General features: G+C 39.2%; 1 protein-coding gene across 1 annotated transcript in view; it reads left to right on the top strand.

Moving 5' to 3' along the window:
- The window catches only part of col4a1 (collagen, type IV, alpha 1), a 41,638-nt gene that overhangs the window by 6,232 nt on the left and 14,075 nt on the right, over positions 1-21,331 (top strand). The window contains exons 2-22 of the mRNA XM_053329067.1: positions 12,727-12,780; positions 15,799-15,888; positions 16,039-16,083; positions 16,229-16,273; positions 16,430-16,492; positions 16,598-16,651; positions 16,976-17,002; positions 17,112-17,186; positions 17,293-17,355; positions 17,562-17,597; positions 17,700-17,738; positions 17,968-18,063; positions 18,199-18,234; positions 18,352-18,411; positions 18,627-18,662; positions 18,774-18,818; positions 18,926-18,958; positions 20,588-20,648; positions 20,761-20,796; positions 20,874-21,020; positions 21,160-21,243. Of these exons, the coding sequence (XP_053185042.1) occupies positions 12,727-12,780; positions 15,799-15,888; positions 16,039-16,083; positions 16,229-16,273; positions 16,430-16,492; positions 16,598-16,651; positions 16,976-17,002; positions 17,112-17,186; positions 17,293-17,355; positions 17,562-17,597; positions 17,700-17,738; positions 17,968-18,063; positions 18,199-18,234; positions 18,352-18,411; positions 18,627-18,662; positions 18,774-18,818; positions 18,926-18,958; positions 20,588-20,648; positions 20,761-20,796; positions 20,874-21,020; positions 21,160-21,243 (1,225 nt within the window). The remainder of the gene's footprint in view (positions 1-12,726; positions 12,781-15,798; positions 15,889-16,038; positions 16,084-16,228; positions 16,274-16,429; positions 16,493-16,597; positions 16,652-16,975; positions 17,003-17,111; positions 17,187-17,292; positions 17,356-17,561; positions 17,598-17,699; positions 17,739-17,967; positions 18,064-18,198; positions 18,235-18,351; positions 18,412-18,626; positions 18,663-18,773; positions 18,819-18,925; positions 18,959-20,587; positions 20,649-20,760; positions 20,797-20,873; positions 21,021-21,159; positions 21,244-21,331) is intronic.

Here is a 21,331-nt window from a genome sequence, read left to right as displayed (position 1 = left end):
ATAGGGTTTGGATGAATAAAAGGACACTGAATGTAGACAGTGAAGACACATGACCCCATGATATTACAATCAAAAAAGGCACATGCTTCATATTTGAACCTTTAAAAGTGAACTGATTAAAGCTCTCTCCAGATGCGGTGTGTGGCGCCCTTCAATAAGTCTGAGCATTAAATGAATGGAGGCATTTCTATTTCTGTCACCTTAACATTGCAGTGATATCTGATGTGATATAATCTGATTTATAACTGTCTGTACACTGCCTCTCTTACTGTGTAACTCACATATTCCTGCACACTCCCCTCATCTTATCTGAGTTGCACTACATAGTACTAGACTTTTAAGGCACAAACTGTACTGAGTGAGATTGATAGAAATAGCAGAACGTGAGTCGGAGCTGACTGTAATTCACAGGAACCAAGGGTACTCGTGTATCCACACCTGGAGCCTTGACCGTCTTTCCTGGAAGAACAGATGCTTTATTCATCTCCTCCTGTGTTGCTCTTTTAAGTTGCTGCTGGCAGTTGCACCCTGTCGACTTGCCGGACAATGAGAACTGTTCATTTATGTAGCTGCTATTCTACTAAATTGTCCCAGAAAGGCTTATCAGATAACTTTGAGTAGGAAATAAGCTCAGCCGGTCATGACGTGGGTTCACATCAGGAAAAAGAGGAGATATCCTAATCTTTCAATGCATAGCTGAGTCTAGAAGCAGATTAAGACATTTTTAGCTGATACATGAGCAGATCTGTTGTCAGGGTTCGGCATCTCTCTGCAAGCAAAGCTCAGACTTCAGGGCGGTATAATCTGTAAGTTACAGTCTCCCCATATGTTGAAACGGCACTGATGTAATGGTGATGTGGGAGATAAGGCCTGATATAGAAACAAGAGAACAATAGAGAGTACTTCTGTCTATTAGATAGCTATCATCTGAAGAGTATGGTATGATAATGGGACTAAAAGGCTCCATTATCTATAAGTTTGTTGCAGAGTTGGAAGCAAAGGACAGAGATGAAGGCTTTCATTCACTGGTCCTTGGAATTTCCTCTTTCTCACAGTAATCCTTAATCATTTCGTGTTGCCTCAATTATGTATCTTATAAAAGTTTCTGTGTTTCTGAGGATGAGGGTAATTAAAAGGGGGATTTACTATTTTGAAATGAAAAACATCTAAATATGTGCAGAATGCACAGCTGGAAGGAGCTTGGTTAAAAAGGATTTGAAATAGAACTTGTGTGCACACACTTCCTGTCCATGTATACTCCGTGGTGGATTGACTGTGTTTGTATAACAGTGATGGTGAAACATCTTTATATAAATTACTAACTCACATCCCAGATGCTTCCATATAACGTGTGTGTATGTGTTTTGTAAAAGAGACACTATTTTTAGATTTTCGGTTTTTAAACTTTAAAACTAATGCAATTAAATTAATTATTTCTCTGCTTTATCATTTGTTGTTTTTTTGTTGTCAAGGAGCTTACGTGAGAATATTCCAGGTTGGAGGTATTTAGTTGGTCATAAGTCACAGAGGTCATGCCTTGTCCTCACGTGCTGACGCTATTCCCAGATACCAGAGCACTCTTGAGAGAAGCGAGGCTGACCCAACCCCTTCTTGTCTTTGTGAGCATAAAAGGCAAGGAAGAGGCCTTCCTCCTTAGAGAAAGAATGGCTTCCTAAACCCTATATCCTGTGGCACAGTGCTGCACATTCACAGGCAGAGCTCAGCAGCAGCTCATATGAACTGAACTGGCTCTTTTTCAGAGAAAACAAAAGTCAAAGTTGTTGCTGTTTTGTCTACCTGTTCTTGCTCCTTCCACCTCCCCCTGAACATCGCTCATCTTTATCACTACCAGATTTATTAGCAGAGAAATAGTGCAAAAACTAGACCTCATATTTTTTTTTCTGCAGAACAGGCATCTCAAACTGATGCAGCAGAGAAAGCAAACAAGAAAGAAGTTCAGAGGTAGAGAGCTTATGATTTGATGTTTGTGTGTGTCAGTACTTGGTCCTGTTCCTGTGGGATTGTTGAGGAATGAGAACAGTGTGTGGGCATGTGAAAAGAGCACTGGAGAGAAAGGAAGAAGCCCAATGGCAGAAAAAAACAAGTGCAGCAGTATACATTTCACTGATAGCATGCCAGATTTCGGTACAAAAGTTAGACACCGCATCTCCAGCATTTTAGGACTTAACTGCATCTTATATCCTCAACACAGGATAAGAGTGCCATCAGCTGTTCTTGTGTGGATCACTAGTGTATTTATGTGTGTGTGTGTGTGTGTGTGTGTGCGTGGATGTGTGTGTGCGTGTATTTAATGACGGAAAGTCCCCTCTAAGGCCAAGAGATAAGTAGTCTTGAGTCAAGAGTAAGGAGTCTTGCTTAATTTGTTAAAAAGTAACATTTCATCCACATGTGGTTACTTTCACACACACTGAAGAAGAGCCTAGTTATCAAGATAAACCGTATATTGAAAGCTCTGTTTGAACCTCTAAATCTCCTCTAATGGCCTCATCAGAGGTTAGGGGTCAACAGGATGAGTCTTTTGGGGGTCATGTGACTGGTCAAGATGGGATGCAGATGGGCTAACTGATTAGGAGAGGTCAGAGACCTCTGTAATCTATGGCAGTAATATTGTATTGGATGTGTTAGAAGCATTAATGTGGCATGGATCTGGCTTAAATGCAGTTGAGTGAAAGATGACTTATTGTTTTTGGTGCTGGTCATGTCAACTAAATCACTGTAATGATGTCTAATGATGTTGTATTATTGGACTGATGTAGTTATTCAGCCTCTTTGCCACCCATATTATCTTTTTTTTTTTGTCCCTTTTCAGTCGTTTTCTCAGCATGAACAGTGAGCAATCAGCAGCTGCAATTATCCCACTAGCTCTTGAAGATCAGCCAACTACAGGGCTGTCAAGGCCTGAGAAATTCTCTAAAACAATTTTCCCATTTGCAGAGTTAATTTTGCATGTGAGAATTCCTCAGTGGACTGTTGACATGTCTGGTGGTGCTCTGCTGAAGAGGACTGTACAATATTCCTGCTTCACATCGTACATCCACTGACATGTTCAACAGTGTCTGCAGTCCCGGCAGATTAGCTGTTTTTGCAGTGTGATCCACAGCTGGACATGATTGACTTCATTGCAGCATTATTCTTGACATCTGCTCATGTTATAGCTCTCTGTGTTCGTTGAGATGCTGAAGTTAAGTGTAGACATGCTTGACTGTGATAAATGGGTGATATACTCGATGTGTTTTTGGTAGAGATACAGTTTTTGTAACTTTCAGACCCCAGTTCTCGTGTCCTCTAGCCGCAACTTAATGACAGGCAACATTAACTTGGTCATGCTTGGTCATGCATGAACTGAATGTTCATTAACTTTTGTGTGTGAGTGCGTTCAGTCATTTAATGCTTTTTTTTCTTTACAAATTTAGGCTAGATTTATGTAAGTGTGATGTTAAAATCTAATCCCATGAAGTTTGCACAAGTTTTATGATTTCTGGGATTAGCACCAAGTCTGGTATTTATTATTTTGGATATGTGTGTGTGTATGTGTGTGTGTGAGTGTGAGTGTGAGTGTGAGTGTGAGTGAGAGAGAGAGAGAGAGAGAGAGAGAGAGAGAGAGAGAGATCAGTTCTCTGCAGATGCATCTGCTTTTGGTTAGAGAAGCCCTGAATTATTTCAGTGTGTAGATGTATACAGGTGCTGCCTGCAGCCAGAACAGGACATGTTTTACATCAAGTTGGTCTCAGTGAACAAGAGCTACAGGACTCCTTAAATAAAGGAAACAGAAAACATAGCCCTGTTTTATTGCAGAATGTATGTCTCTCGATAGGACACTCAGCGTGGCCTTTGATTTCTGCGTTACTACTGTGTGTATCTGACATTTAATTTGTAATTCTATCTTTAGGCATTTGGAGCTGTCAAGTGGGCATTTGTTAATGGGCATTTTGGGAAACACTTATTTGCTATAGAGTTAGATGAGAAGATTGATACTTTCATGCTAACAAAATGAATCTACTGCATGCAGCTTGTTAGGTTAGCACAAACACTGGAAACAGCTATTCTGGCTTTGCACCACCCCACCCTGCTGTATTTAATAAATGAGCTGCAGTGTGTTAATTAGTCAGCTTGAGATGTTCTATAGTTGATTTTCTTTTTTAACAGAGCCAAACTATAGCTCTTTCTATCTGTTTTCAGACTTTGTGCTAAGTTAAGCTAGCACGCTGCTTCAGTAATGTTCAGTGCATGTAAATGAGGTATTCCTAATCTTACTAACTTGCTACAATAAAAAAGCCACTTCAGTTGCCTAATATAGGGTTTGAATTTCTCCAATAAATTAATCAAGTGGGAAATTGTGCTTTCATACTGCAGACAAGAGGTTTCATGAAATATGTTCAAAGGTTCTAGTTCACAGGAGCAGTTAACATGAAAAATGGTTTGGCTCAACTCAACATCAACCCTTGGCATTAAAAAGTGCTGTTTCACGTAGTACCATTCCAGCCAGTGCGCACGCAGCTCACCCTCACACAGAAATACACTCATACTGTTTACAGAGCAAGTTGCACCAGGAGCCTTTTCGACCAAGTATGGCAGTCAGACAGAAAATTCCCCTCCTCCACTTTCTATTCTCTCATCCCAGCCTCTCAGTACCAGAGAAGGCCAGGAATGTCAGAACGGCCCAGTTCAACCCAGCACAGTCTGTCTGAAAAAATGCATCCTCCTCCACCAGTTTTTATTATTTTGTTTGGCTTTTTCTGTTTTGAAATGAACTCTCTCCTAATTCAGTGTGTATAGCTGAAGACTGTTGTAGGACAGTATAGTTGCAGCCAGTAGCACCTGTGCTCTTATTGGCAACAAAGACAAAACAAATCAATACCCACAACCACAGAGAGGCCAGAATGAGTCAATAGCACAGAGACACTTAATTCCTACAGTTTTCATGACTTCAGAATCAGCTAATAAGTAGCATTAGTGTAGGTGTCTCTGCTTACAAAGCCCTGTACGCCCTGTCTTTTAGTGTGGTGTTTTATTGTCTCATTTAGTGCTGCTTAATGAGCCTTGCTGCCAAGTGAGATCCTTCTGACATTTATGGAGTAAAGTTATCCTGATTGTTTCCATATGTAAGCCATGATCTGTGACTTAAGGCCACAAGCACATCTTTATGGAGTGACTTACATGAGTTAAGCATTTTAGACCAATTCTATGGCACTGTAGTAAATTGTCTGTAACAGAGTAGGATCCCTACGGTGGCCGAGACCCGCCATAGCTGCAAATAAAAGTAACGCTGCAAACAAAAACAAACGCTGCTGCAAATAAAAAGAAACACTGCTGCATATAAAAGAAACGCTGCAAATAAAAAGACACACCGCAGCAAACAAAAAAAACGCTGCAAATAAAAACAAACGCCGCTGCAAATAAAAGAAACACCGCAGCAAACAAAAAAAACGCTGCAAATAAAAACAAACGCCGCTGCAAATAAAAGAAACACCGCAGCAAACAAAAAAAACACCGCAGCATATAATAAAAAAAACGATGCAAATATAAAAAAGACACAACGGAAGTGGATTACCGGGGACTGTTTTTGCCGAAACACCGGAAGAAGAAACAACAACAACAGGACTACGAATTGGAAAACGAACTAGAAAGTAAGTGAAAATGGTAGTGTTTGAGGGTGACTTGTCTGTTTCAGCCAACATGGGGATGAGGATCGGAACTGCAGACACTTAAAACACGCTGTTCCGCCTACGGGACGGGTCGTAGGTTGGGAGGTAGCCACAAGTCCTTCTGAATCTTTTAAACACCAACCCTTAAACATATTTATTCATGCCGTACATTGTTAGAAAGCATAGGTTGCCCTGATTCATTCAAGACCACTCACGAATTATATTGGTTGCTCACAGCTATAATCTCTACATACCTTCAAAGTCTTCCCTTTATCCACAACGATCATCTTATGACTCAGGACTTTCTGTACAGCTCGCCAAGTATCCATTCTTGTGAAATATGAAATCCGTTTCCATAACATCGAAATACTTTCCTCAATATGTCCATGTATTTAGTCCAACACGTAACGTAATAACACAAATAACAAACCATATACGGTCCCTTTTACGTCTTTTCCTGACCTACACGTACAAGCAACAACAACAACGACAGTAATAAGCTGCCGGAACTATGTAGCCGTCAGTTGTTTCCACTCTCGTTAGTGGTCTCCCCGTGTTAGCCGAAGCTAACAATACACCGGCATTCTCCAGTTCAACTTCAAACCTGGGGCTACATCGCCTGACCAAATAACACATTAAAAAGTACATGTAGCGTTGCAGCGTTACTTTTATTTGCAGCTATGGCGGGTCTCGGCCACCGTAGTATCCTGCTTGATAGCTCATAATGAAGGTACTGTATAAACGGCCTTGAAACATGTGTTACTGACAGTACTTACTGTGTTGGAATTGAGATTGACTGTAAAGGGACACAGGAACTTACACGCCTCATTTTAACACACTGAAAGAAAAAATGTGCTTCATAACTCTACTTGTGATTTTAGTCCACAAAAGAGAAAATATCCTCTGTTGTTATTACAAGCAATTAGATCAGTCAATTTGAAATCAACCTAAACAGCAAATTGCCCAAAACAAAGGAAATGTAGTGAAATATATTATGACTCGTTCACATCTCCTGAAGCTGGTTTACACATAGTTGAGAGGCCATGAGAAAGTTTAGAGCAGTTTACACTGAAGCAAAACAATTGAGTCTGGGGGATTGTGACTAAAACTTTTGGTTTTGGGTGTGTGGAGAAGAGAGGAGCTGTAACAGATCCACATGAGAAATCCAAGCAGCTGAAAGCTACTGAAGTGCCCTTTAGCTTTAGCTTGTTTTGTCACACCAGGCTGTGGGTTACAGACAGGTTACATATTATCTTGGAGTAATCATCTTTAATCAACAACACTGTTACTGTCTTGGAGTTCATACCAGACTCTGGATCGCTACAATCACTACTGACTTTGATTAAGAAGCAGGTAGGAATGAAAACTAACTGAGGCAGAGTATCAATGGACACTTCAGAATATGTCCATATGTACATTAAAACAATATTGACCACTGTTCACTAAAAAGACTATAAAAAATACTTAAAATTTGGCTAACAGACTCGTGACTTATATTCAGCTAAACTTTGCAATTAATCTTTGCATCGAAGACTGTGGATTTCATATTTCTTTTATTGAAGTTACAGTGGGACTGGGTTTCCTCTCAGCTAGTATAGAGAGGAGGAAGGATCAGTCACTCTTTCAATGTGCACATAGACATGCAAGACATCCCATTCTTTACATCACATAAGCGTTAAATACCCTCAATGGGTAGTTACACTAAGGACATAGGTGCATAGATGTGTGAGAAGGAGTGCAAGCTTGACAAAAGTCTGGAAAGCAAAGTAATAATGAAACTGAATGGGTAAAGTTATCAAGTCCCCCTTCAGTAAAATCCCTATCAATACGGAAGGAAGCCTCCTCTCTGCTCCCTATCAGCCGAGGAGATAAACAAAGAGGGATTCCTCCAGTCAAACCATTTTCTGTGACTACCTAGATTTTCACACCACAGAGCTAGGAAAAAGTGTGTTTTGTTTTCTGAAAACACTTACAGAAACAACAGACTTCTCCAGCACTTGTTTCCAGATAAGAGCAACTACGAGTTTTGTGCATGACTTTGGTTAATGTTGTCAGCCGCAACAGAAAATGGCATCAGATTAGATCAAAGGAAAGATAGCTTGTTTGTTTCCTGAACATGTAACTGAATATCTATAGGTCATTTGAGTAAATTGGGTACTGGCTATATCCTGTTTTAATTTGCGTGTATACATATAATTTTAAATCCATACAGTGATATCCCAAAGTAGCAGTTCTGTGTGTGTGTGTGTGTGTGTGTGTGTGTGCGCGTGTGTGTGTGTGTGTACTGTTTAGACACATTACCTGTACATGTAAAGAAGAAGAAAGGATATGAAATTACACATCTGTCGTCCCACACTTCAGCTTTTCAATGGATCATCCCTTCCAGGATCCTCAAGGGTTTTTCTGCGATACTTTAGCAGAAGTGGGGGGTTATGGCAGGAATATGCTGGGAATGTGGTATCTTTCAAAGAAAGGTCTGTTGATGACATTGACCAGATGTTTATGTGATTGTTCAGTTCCTCTTAACTTGAAAGGACAGACATAGTTAAAATTCATCTGTTCAATGTGGAGAACTCCAGCGGTGGGAACATTTCTGCCCCTATGTGGGAGAAATCAGTTCTGCATCTAAGCTATTCATAACACTTCATTATGTTCATTATGTATGCAGCAGGCTGAGATAAATAAATTATTGTAATTGTGTCACACAAAATGAAAGTTTTTGACATTTTAGGATGCATTTTTAAGTATATCACCCATGTTTGGAGGTCAGCATGAGGAATTGAGTCCCCACTTTGGTGAGAAAGACAGAGGAAATGAGTCATAGAGGCACATAAAGCTGAAGGACAAACAGAATGACTGTACCCTGAGGGCTGAAAAGAAAGCAACCTTCTATGTAGATTTGGGAAAATTCAGTTGCTGTGACTAAAGCTCATAATTGTGCAAATACTGTAAATTACTTTCCATTTCCATCTATTGTTTGACAAAAAATAGTTAAGATGCCTTTACTGTAAGATGACGTCAAGAATGAAGTTTGATTGAAACAGTTACCGAATGGACCTTGTGGTAAGATTGTTTAGTTGTCCCCTGTTTCCAACTTCAAGTACGGACTTCCAATCTCAACTCAACTTTTATGCCAACATGTACGAGAAGTATTTAAAGTGCTCAGATAAAACAGAAATTTGAACACTCTCATTTCCATGACAACTGGGAAAACTATGTCTGCGTAGGAAGATAATTTGATACCACTGAAACTTACAGAACAGCTACTAAATGGACTGTTGTGAAATTGTTTTGTCAATCGGGGTATTGTTTTTTTTCCTTTTCACTAGGTGAAATCTGTGAAAATGAATTTCAGATATACAATACCAGGTAACAGGCTGTGTTTGCCATCATGGTGTATCTCTCCTGAGCGGGATCTACTTATGCAACAGTTCCTACACTCAACAGCGCTTTGCATTGAGTGTTTATGTTAATGTTGAGCTTTTTAGACCAGCATCTCTCGCTAGCCAAGGCCTGTGATCTCAAAAGTAAACATTACTCATCATTTCCTCTCTCCTGGGCTCATCTCTGTACTGGAATTCGCTATCTGACTATGTCAGACATATCGAGCAAGTGCTGTTGAAACATTACGCCTTTCGGGAAAAGTCTTGAACTGATGTAACCGCCAGCATCTCTGATGTTCCTACATTATGAAGGCCTGTACTCTGCATACATGTGTATCTGCGTACCATGTTACAAATCTCTTTAGCATTATGCCCACCCCTTCCTCCCCTTTCTGTTGGCATTTCGTGAATCTATCTCAGATTCTGTCAAAGCAAACTTTGAGGCCTGTGTTTCTCAGCCAGCTCCAGCCTCACTAAACAATCACAAACACATTGTCATATACACGCAATTATGATAAGGCACTGTTTTGCGCAGTGCCCCGTGAACGTAAACATTCAGCCACAGTACATCATCAATACGTCATATTGATTTTTCACAGTTCAGAGACATCCTGGCCTGCCGTCCAGACTTAGGAATGACATAAACACTTGTCCTGAGACACGTGAGTCTGTCTGGGGCAGGTTTACTGGATCTGATACAGAGCCACAAGTGCTCAGTGACTCACCAGCCACTGTATATTCACAGTAGACACTCAACACTGAAGAGCCTCATGCTTCTGCTTAGTCTGTTTGCTCTGTGGAAGATCACACTGTTTGGGAAGACTAACGTCATCTTCATCTCCTGATTTTCTCACAGTCTGTGGCTCCAGCAATATTCAACATGTGCACACTCTGTACTGTGCTGGTAGTCTGTATGCAGATTTGGATTGAAAACTGGTAAAACTTAGTAAAAATAGCAATGATACAATATTTAAATACATGAAATTAACCAGAAACTATTCTGATTATTGCTAATAGTTTGAGTCATTTCCCCAGCAATCTTTTCAGATTGCCAAAAATGGTGTTGTGTCTGGCTCTTAGATGTGAGAATTCATCTATTTTGTTCTCATATGTGATAAACTAAATATCTTTAGGTTTTGGTCTGTTGGTCAGACAACACATTCTATTTAAAGATATCACTCAGGACTCTGAGAAACAAGTGTTTTTAACTTTTTCTCTTACCCGAGAAAAGTACAAGTATCTCGAAAGCTATACTTACACACAGTACTTGAATAAATTGCACCACTGTCTATATATTCCAGCTTTGGCCCACATGTGAACTGGTAAGGTTTTCATCCACCTTTCACCTCCATCATATAAAAAATATATTTATGTTAGAGTTAGTTGCCCTTCTTGTGGTATAGGTAAACACTCACATCCCTCATCATCCCATACCCAAGGATTTGTCTGATAAGGTCCTCTTAAGATCCCCTTTACCAAGACCTAGATATGTAATCAGACTATATATGACTGAAAGAGTCATTAGCAAGATGCTCTTTTTGTGCAGATGTCAGTTGGTTCTTTGTGCCATCGCTCCCATCTGGTGTTTGGGTTTATGGCAATGCATAATGGACGCAGAAAGAAAAAAAAAATGGAGAAATCAAAGACAGTAAACTCTGCTTTGATCTACCTGCAGATTACTGTGCTCTGTTTGGAGATCCAGCATTAGACATCACAGGGTGGTGCTTTTCATCACACACACAAGAACACACAACGTCCTCATCGCTTTGAGTTCCCTTGTCATGCTCTCCAGCGTGCAGGAATGTCTGCTCAGCTAAGTTTTGTCTTAAAGAGGACAGAAGACAAGTGCAGACAAAGGACAAATCTGAGACAGACGGAGAGCTGCAGGTGAATGAGGGAATATTAAGCAACACAACCATGACCAGCTGTGGTTTACTTCAGTGGTTCCCTCACTGCATTAATGTACCTTAACTCCCTTTGTGACATCCGGCACCAGTCTTATTGCTGTGTGCCTGCAGTTTTCTTTTAGAATGAAGCACACATGTGCTTAATTTTCTCAGTCATTATTCCTTTTCCTCTGTTTGTCTTATGACACTAATCTGATGTGAAGCAGGTGTTCCTGAAGTTTTCCTGTGGCATGACAGAAATTAAGAAATTAATAATAAAAACAGTTAAGGAGGTGGAGAGTTGTGATGGTGTGAATTAGAGGTGCTTGAGAGTGCAGGAATGGGAAATGACATGATGTAGCAGGCCACACATGTGCATATAGGAGAACAAGTGCATTGAGACAGGGTGTGGGCAGTTGGGGCTTAAGTGAGTGAAGTCTGGTTCCCATGGTTTCCTAAAACTTCAGAGCCACATATTGATTCAGTTATCAGGTATGTTTGAGAGGATGGCATGTAAGATGGAAGACAGGGAATTGAAGCAAGACTTGGACAGGAAACTGAGTTAAAGAAAATCTATAATTGACAATGACATATGTATGAGATGTCATAGTTAGAAAGTTGGGAATGGATCACGGTGGATGGTAATGGAGCCATTTATTTCTCATGTGTGTGAGAACAAGAGACAGAGAGAGAGAAATTCTTGTGGTTATAGCTGTGTACTCTCTACACAAGCCTGCAGAGCATGTCCAAAGCCCTGACAGGCTTTTGGCTGGACGCCTTGCACGTGAGTCAAGCAACAGCTGGATGACTGAGGGAAAAGGAGAAGAAGAGCGATGGAAGAGAGCAAGGCAGTGTAGGCCAGTTCCCAGGCTCTGGCCTCTAGAGATCCTAGAGGAGAGGAAGCAGGGCGGAGGTGGGGTGGGGGCATTGAGAGGGCTGAGGCCAGCTGCATTAATATCCTGCTGCCTGCATGCAATTCTACAAAGTTCATCAACTGTCGCTTGATGTAGCTTAAAAGTAATTTGATTATGGGAATTAAAACATTGGTTACCTTATTAGAAGCATCATCAGTAAACTTTAAGCTTATATAATCTATATTTTTATATTACTATATAAAAATGCAATGTTGATGCTCAGATAAATAACAATCAACTTGGCAGTTCCTTTTTTTTCAAATACTCTAATAAATCCATTGTACACTACCTGCCCAGCACCAAAAAGTTGTTAGATGTTTGCGAATACATTTCACCACATCACTTTGAAAGGTGATAATAATGTGTCTACAGAATATTTCTATTGTACCCAATTGACAAAAAAGTCAATGTAGGTTTAAGATACTACAGAGTGCAGAACAGTAGTGACCTCTTTTTCTGATTTATAAATGCTCATCTGTGGAATAAATCAGCAGGCTTGCATGAAAACATTGTAGGAATCTGTCTGGCTGTCCACTGTGGTGATTTAACGTGCTAGTGGAGAACCTATAGTCCGTCTCACAGGAGCAGGACACTTGTGTGCTATAAAAGAATGAAGAGATTGTGCAACATACGTTATGGACTTCATTCACTTCAATGACATGATAGAGGAGATAGAGCTGTATAACAGACACCTGCTGAGAGTCATTAAAAAGAAGACCCTGCAGGTGTCTGCTGGCAAACACTTTGTAGGTCAGTGGAGGTACTGCTGGTCTTAAACTTCGTGTTTACAATGTTTTTTTTCTCTCTTTTTTGTCAAACACAAAGCCTACAATTTAATTGATGGATCATTTATTTTTATGTTTCTCTTCTTCCTCAGGGTTGTGGAGCATCATGTGGAAAATGCGACTGCAGTGGCGTGAAAGGAGCAAAGGTGGGACTTCTGTTTTAACATTTGCCAGTTTCACTAATGTTCAATCCTCATATGTTTTTGTATTCATTTGATATGAGACCTTTTGGTAAATTTGCTGTTGTTGCAAAGTGCAGGATTTGTAAATTAATAGCAAGCTGTAGTAGCTGTGACAATGCTTCCTATGTTCAGACTAATGGAGTCAGCTCAGTGGGATAGACTGGAGTTGGGCCTGGGTAGAAATGCTGTGGATGGGGCTCAGTCATGGAGCAGAGACCAAGAAGGGAACAAAGATCAGTTTGAATTAGAGCATGTCCGGACACACAGCTGGGCTGAGGGCTTTATTCACATCAGACTGAGTAAAGCTCTCAGATACAGATGTGCAAGCAGCACGGACACCAGCCATGAACTGGCTCTGAGCCTTTGAGCTTTCAGCACTTTAGCATAAGAGTTAATCACTGACCTGAAACATGAAAAGCTGCTATTAACTGCCTATAGCAATGTAGCAATGTTAAGATGTTAACATTAAAGGACATGTCTGGGGATATGTTTCTAGATGTCAACAAACCACCTTAAAACAAAATTTGCAGATGAAAATAGTTTCCAACAGATTCACCTTTAATCCAGTTAATGGGCTTGGGGTTAAGTGACACAGACAGTTGAGCTTTGAAACTGTTGGTTTTGGTTTTTTAAAATGTGATGTGTTGACAATAATACATGAAATTGAATATCACAAAACTGTTAAACATAACGATTATATGTGTGGGGTGTCCTCCTTCTTTCAGTCAGAAACAAGCACATATATTCTGTTACTGCAGAATTAACATACATAGTCTTGCACTACGTTTAATTGTATGATCCCTCAGCCAAAAAAAGAAGTGATAAACAACAGTTCCCAACATGGTGGTCAGAACCCCCACAAGAGGATTTAAGATAAACCTTACAGAAGATCTATGCTGTACCCCCTGTATACACATGACTTTGTAGCCACTTTTGACTCCAACATAATCAAGTTTGCTGACAACACAGCTGTGGTGGGCCTGATCACAGAAAACAATGAAAAGGCCTACTTTAAGGCCTACTACCACTGTCCTGGTGTCAGGACAACAACCTGCTCTTGAATGTCACCAAGACTAAGGAGCTGATATTGGATTCTGGGAAGAAGCAGGGAGGGAACTACGCCCCTGTTAATATCAACAGGTCCTCGGTGGAGAGGGTGGACAGCTTCATGTACCCTGGTGTCCACATCACTGAGGGTCTGACCTAGGTGCTGCATATTAAGACAGTGGTGAGAAGGGCAAGGCAGAGACTGTTTCCTTGTGATTTAACCGTATATGATTATATGCCAAATAAATGTCATTGGTTGATTGATTGATTGATTGATTGATTGATTGATGAAGACAGGAACCAGAACTAAAATATTTCTGCCACACAAAATCATGTTACATTTTTCAGACTTTTCTCTTGTTGACTTGTTAACTGTAATAAATTGTATCTCTTTACTTGAAGATTAAAATAAAGACAAAAATGTTTTAAAAATGTATATGCAATCAGTAAGTCAACATTGTTTTGTTATATTTTGTCACAAGCAAAAAATGTTTTGGACCACTGCTTTAAAGCAACTATGTGGATTTATTTTTCATTTCAGCTCCTGCTGCTTGTGTGTATGTGTGTATTATTGGCTCAGCTACATCACACGTCTCCAGAGTGTTATCTGTCCTCTTAGAGCAGCAGTCTGGCCTTTTATGGTTCATTCTTACAGCCACAGTAGCCAAACATTCAGCTCTGCCGACAACAACAGATGTACTGACTGTGTTCAGTGGAGCCGTGCCAATCCACTGTGGTTTCTAAGCACTTATGTGTTTTGAATAGTGCTGAAAGGCTCCAAACCACCCTCACAAAATCTCCTTTGAGCTTTATTTCCAGTGATATCACTTCCTGGCCTTCCACAACAAGAGTTGCCATGGGAACCCGATGATGGTTCCCATGGTTCAACAATGTTTCCCCTGACTGATGTGACTGATTTGATCTTGCGTTCAGGCACAAGAAATCAATCTAAAAATAATCATTTCAATATGGCACTTAGTTATTCACTGCCTAATTTCACACATTAGTGTCTCATCCATGGATGATCCCCACAGGGTTGTGAAGATGATTATGGCCTGACTCTCCCTCACGAATCAATGCTGCCATCTAGTGGCAGACAGTTTAAAACAATATATCTGAATTTGTTTTTTTGGTCACTGTGATTGGTACCAGAAAGACTTTGTTTGGACCAATATCTGTTTTTTTATTGTTTGCAAAAACATTGCATAAATACAACATTACATTTATATGACCCTGCACCATGAATCACAATAGCTTGGTTCATGATCTCTTAATTGCATCTCAGATTTGTTCAATGATTCAAACATAAGATTTGAGTTTTGCTTATCAGTTTGAGTTTTGCTTTGGAAATGTAAAGTGCTTTATAAATAAAATGTATCATTATTATTATTATTATTATTATTATTATTATTATTATTATTATTATTATTATTATTATTATCACAATCAATGAATGAAGGATGTCAAACAAAATGGTAATTCAGTCTGATTATTTTGAGCAAAAATGCAGCAAACCTATTATTTTAATAGGAAATACATTTGTGATCACCTGTTTTGACAAGGGAAAACATTATTTTGTATTTCACAAGGAAAAAATGTAACATTTATAAGTTAACACATTTCTTAGGTAAGTCTTTGAGGTTTCTCGACCCTTAGGTTGGGAATCACTACCATAGACCAGCAGGATGCCCCATTCTCTGAACATTTATCCAAAATCCATCAAAGACCGTTTGAATGTTAGGTACACAATAACATACAGCGAAACTCTGTCAAAATGTCATTCAGTACTTATTCTGTTTCTTGTGAAATTTACTTTTGATGTCAACCTCATGTGTTTAATTAAACCATAAAATTACCTGTTTTGAGCATTTATGGTTAAAGTTATCCCTACTCTTTTGTCCTTGTATGATTAATCTGATCCCCTGTGCTTCACAGGGTGAGCGTGGATTTCCGGGTCTTCAAGGCAATATGGGATTCCCAGGGATGCAGGGACCTGAGGGGCCTCCAGGGGCAATGGGAAGTAAGGTCAGTACAACTTCACACATACCATTTAAATAAATAACCTTCAATAACTTTTAAGATTACCTAGTGTTTGTTCTCCAGTCCACACATGTGATATTGTGAACAAATCTCCGTCCCAAATGTAATGAATACATGCCATTTATTTCTTTTTAGGGAGATTTTGGTGAATCTGGGGCTCCTGGAATAAAAGGAGTGCGGGTAAGTTGCTAACCATCAAAATTATGACAAGGTCTGATATAAGCAGTGTGGAATGATAAGACAGACTTACACAAATCCCACAAATTATTGCTTAATTGTTGTATTGTCATGACATAGTAATATTGATGTGTTTGTGATCTTGCAGGGTCCTCCTGGTCTGCCAGGTTTTCCAGGAAACCCAGGACTACCAGTAAGTTCCTTTGATCCCATCCTGCAGGAATCCAGTAAATGATAGAGAGTTTAACTGGTTAAACTTAATGGTTAAAACAGGGCAGAATGGTTAGGAAGCTGGGGGACACTTTGTCACTATGTAACTGCAAATTGTCTCTAATTGTTCCTCTCATAGGGCATCAATGGAAATGATGGTCCACCTGGTGCGCCAGGTATCCCAGGATGCAATGGAACTAAAGTAAGCAATTTCTAAAACTGATAAACCACCTTCACACTTGATATTTTCTGTTGTTTTATAACCTGCAAACTGTTTTGCCTTCTGAATGTGTCGTGTATGTTTCAGGGAGACAGAGGCAGGGATGGCACTTCTGGTTTTCCTGGTCTTCAAGGACCACCTGTGAGCAACCGCAACCTGCACAACAACCTACACCTCACTGAGCACCACATGTTTTAGTTATTAGTGTTGTCCTGTAAAAACATTGTTGAAAACATAAAAATTACAATAAAGGCTGTCTTGTTATTAAACTGACCGCCAAGTGTTTTTGGGATTTGTCCAACTGGACAAAACTGAAGTTAAAACATTACAGTTATAACAATTGAAATGCAATATTTCCAAATGACACAGCAGTATGTTAACAGAGCACTATCTTGAAAATGTAAATATATATCTGCTAGAATATGTTACATGTACAAATCTGTTTCTACTGTCCTCTCTTCTCAGGGCATACCAGGACATCCTGGATTGAAGGTCAGCTTTATGCTTAAGCTTTAATATATTCTATGTAAATGTTTGTAAAACAAGACACATATAAGGCATCTACCAGTGAGATCTTATTTTTGTTGTTTGTATCCTGCAGGGTGAAGCTGGTGGTGTGATTGGGATTGTTCCCTTGAAAGGAGAAAGAGGGTTCCCGGGGACACCTGGACTTCCTGTATGTTTTGTGTGTGTGTGTGTTTGCATGAAAGCACATGTCATGTATTCTGAGTTTTCATATAATTCCAAGTTCTTTCCACACACTTCACATCCTTCACTCATAGGGATCAAATGGATATCCTGGACCTACCGGCCCCCCAGGACCTCGTGGCTATCAAGGACCCAAAGTGAGTTACTCCTACAGAGATGGACTGTTTCAGCCTACAGTGTTAGTGATACACTTTATAAGACAAGGAATCCACACCAGAAAGGGCACACATTACACATTACAATATAGATACTTGACTTTATAACCTGGCAGATGCTGTTCATCAGTTGGATACAGTATTGGTATTATCATTTTGGTTGACTAATTCAATATTGTGTTTGGCAGGGTGATCCTGGTCAACCAGGCCCTCCTGGAGACAAGGTAAAACAAGTCATGCATAAAGATTTTATAGTTAAAGTCCGTCTTTGGACTTGATCACCCAGCTGAGATGTCATAGAAACTTTTTATTTTACTTCCCCGCAGGGTGACAAGCTGGCCTTTGTGGGTGGGAAAGGAGATAAGGTGAGAGGTTTTGTACTTCATGCATTTTTTGTATGTTATTTTATTTTTTAGAAAAGACACATTTCTGCTACAGCATGGTGGTAGCATGGTAAAAATGGGAAAGTATCTTTCTCATGATATGTGTTTCAGCATGCATTTCACAGATAGTCCACTTGGCTTTTGAAGAGATTATTTAGTTTAAGGGACTAGAGATTTTCAGTTTGTTGCAATCATTGTTGTGTCCCTGCAGGGTGACCAAGGATTTCGTGGCCCACCTGGCCCTCCTGGACCTCCAGCTCAGTCACATGATGGAACACCTATCACAAATTATATACCTGGACCAAAGGTACTCACTTAGTTTTCAAAAATCTGAACAGAGATTTTGAGAATTGTGATGTATAGATACTGTCAAACACAAGATGACTTAGATTGTGTGTTATTTCTCTCTCTCTGAACATGTTTGTATTTTTTATTTCTAAAGGGAGACACAGGATATCCAGGAGAGAAAGGAGACAAAGTTTGTATTCTGCTTTCAAATATTGTTGTGTATATTTTACATTACAGTGCATACAGGCTGTATGTTATCTTCAACATTATACCTTTTGAAATATGAATATCACATGTTCATTTTCAGGGCTTTTGCATCCCTTATCACAATGGTGTCAAAGGTGATCCAGGCCCACCTGGACAAATAGTAAGTGGCCAAATTGCCTGTCTATGAGATGGTATAATACATGAAGAATTTAGGTATTAAGCATTAGTTGTTGTCAGTAGCCAATGCCTCAGAAGATTAAATTTAACATGGGAAACAAACTTTTTGTCATGTAACTAAAGTTTATATATGCTTAAGACTCTTAACAATCAATTTATGTGATGATTAAAGTGAGATCTTTTTGTCTGTAATTAAAGGGCAAAGCTGGAAAGGAGGGAGAGACTGGACCCAAGGTAACCATAAATTAATGTATCATTTACCTTCTCTCTTATCCAACTGTTGTTTGCTTTTACATTAAAACATGTTTAAAGTACAATAAAATGCAATAAAATACTCTCACACAGGGAGAAAAAGGCTTTCCTGGCAATCCCGGATACATCGGTACTCAGGTAAATAATACACTTTTTAAAATTTATTTGGCACATACCATTATATCAGATTACATTTTCTTGGAGGCGTTATTATAACACAGACTAAATTCTGTGTCTTGTTTCAGGGTGAAAAAGGAGAAAGAGGACCACCAGGCTACGTAAGTAATCTCTCTCTTTCTCTGTTTTTCTTTCTCTCCCACCCATCTCCCTTTCCTTCCCATCAGCAACAAACAGGATGAATTAAAAAAAAACACCAGCAGATGTCGCCACATTTCATTTAGTTAAAACGTGAGATCATGTTAAAGGGGCACTCCACTGATTTTACAGTTATATAATCAAGTCAAGCCTGACAAAAGTTACATCAGATGACACCACTTCAGTGAAGCCTGATATTGTACCTGAAGTTTTCAGGTAAAATATTAGTGAATTTAATTAATGTACAGTTAAGGGATTTTAGGTTTTTATTTAATTCACCATGTAGGGAAATAGATTTGAAAGAAAATAGAGTAGATCAGTTGCATGGATTTTTAATGATCCCTCCCAGACATGTTTTAAGACATGTCATAGCAATACTCTGCTATGAATAAAACTTTGTTTCTAATATAGTTTATTAACAAAAATGATAAATGTATTAGTCAAAGCAATCACAGAAATCACTCAAAATCTGCTCAGGGGAGTGTGTAGAAATAACTATTGGCAGCTTGTATCTCTTTCTTTCTTGTTCTCAAACAAACAAAACTACAAACAGTCATGTGTGTTGTTATTGTTATATTCATGTACAAATGAGAGAAAAATACGTCTGTGTCCAAATATATTTGCTTTTTAGAGCTTTAATAAATGCACTGTGGGCTAACTCACAGGACAGTAATTCTTGCTTAGCATGATGCTAACAACATATTAAGGGTGAGGTGCGTGTAGGATTTAGTGGCATCTAGCATTGCACTACTTCCTTTCTTTTTTTGTAAATATGTTTTATTTGTTTTCAAAGTATTTCCACATAAATTGAGAGAAGTGTACAAGATATATGTATGACTTCATTTCACCCAACCATCTCCTGAATACAAAAGTGCATTATCATCAGAAACATTTATATAATACCATCCACCCACCCATATAGTCACAAGTTAATGTATAGATAAAGAAGACAATGGTCATGAGCAAATTGAGAAAACAAAATAAAAAATAAAAAAAATAAATAAATAAATAAATTGAAACAAGCAAACAAAAGAACATAGAACATTTCTATGTATAAACTGTAGATTGCTATAGCCCCTTTATCAAACCATAAAGTAAATGCAGGGTCTGTGCAGGAGGGAGTGAACAAGCATTGCAGTATTTAACAATAATGATAATAATAATAATGATAATAATTTCTTGATGTGTACACAAAACAGTCTTTATGAACCAACAATAATTTTTAAGATGTAACAGGAAGAATACCAAACAAACAACATGACAAGGAAGTCTTGAATTAAGACACAGTGCAGATAACTTCAGCATGTGTTATGAGCTACACTACAAGCAAGATAGCTCTGGCCTTCAGGAAAGCCTTAGGGGGATGATTTTCGGTTACACCAACTATAAATCAAAATGTGATTATCCCCTGTCTCTTTCAAAACACATACATGTGGCTAAGGGGATAATGCAAGCCCTCAGGAAAAATGGCAGGCTGTAAAGCTAATTTGACATAGTGACCAAACTGTGTAATTAATACACCTAAACATACATTTTTTTAAATGGTAATGTATTTTTCATCTTTGTAAATGTGGTACTTTATGTAATTATAGGGTAGTGGTGCCCCTGGTCCCCCTGGCCCTAGAGGTTTCCCAGGTTTACAAGGAGAAAAAGGTAAAAGGATACTATAATGCGTTCAAAAACGCTCTTAAGCTCACTAATAAATTCCATCGATCCAGTGATAGCCATGTTTTTGTTTAATTTTTGGTTTGTTCTTAACCTACAGGTTTTCCTGGTCCACAGGGAGAGGCAGGTCCTCCAGGTAAATTTTTTTGACACAACACAACATTAAGGTGCTAACCTAAATAACACACTAACGTTGGCTTTCTTATGCTTCAGGCCAATTCATTGAAGGGCCTCGTGGAGAGAGGGGTCAGAAGGGAGACATAGGTGAGAAAGGAGACAGGGGTGTAGAAGGAGAGTCTCTAGCTGGACCTCCAGGACAACCCGGGCTCACTGGAGCCCCTGGACCACCAGGACTGCCAGGTATGCCTCACCTTGAAATACAATCATTCCATTCAATGAAATCATGGAGTCATAGGTCATGGAGTCAAGGAGTGCGTACCTAGAGATGCTTGAATAACCTAATGTGTGTGTGTGTATGTGCTGTGACACGGCCACACAGTTGACCCCAATGAATGTAACATTGAGAAAGGAGCTCCTGGACCACCTGGACCACCTGGGTTACAAGGGGAACTGGGACAGAAAGGTAAGACTATCAACAATTAACGCTGATGACTATGAGTGATTGATTAATTAAAATTCTATGTTTCTATGTTTTATGTTCATTGCTGCTG

The sequence above is a fragment of the Scomber japonicus genome, chromosome 11 (genome assembly GCF_027409825.1).
Source record: "Scomber japonicus isolate fScoJap1 chromosome 11, fScoJap1.pri, whole genome shotgun sequence".
In the NCBI taxonomy this organism is placed as follows: domain Eukaryota; kingdom Metazoa; phylum Chordata; class Actinopteri; order Scombriformes; family Scombridae; genus Scomber; species Scomber japonicus.
This window is presented reverse-complemented; position numbering and strand designations above follow the sequence as displayed.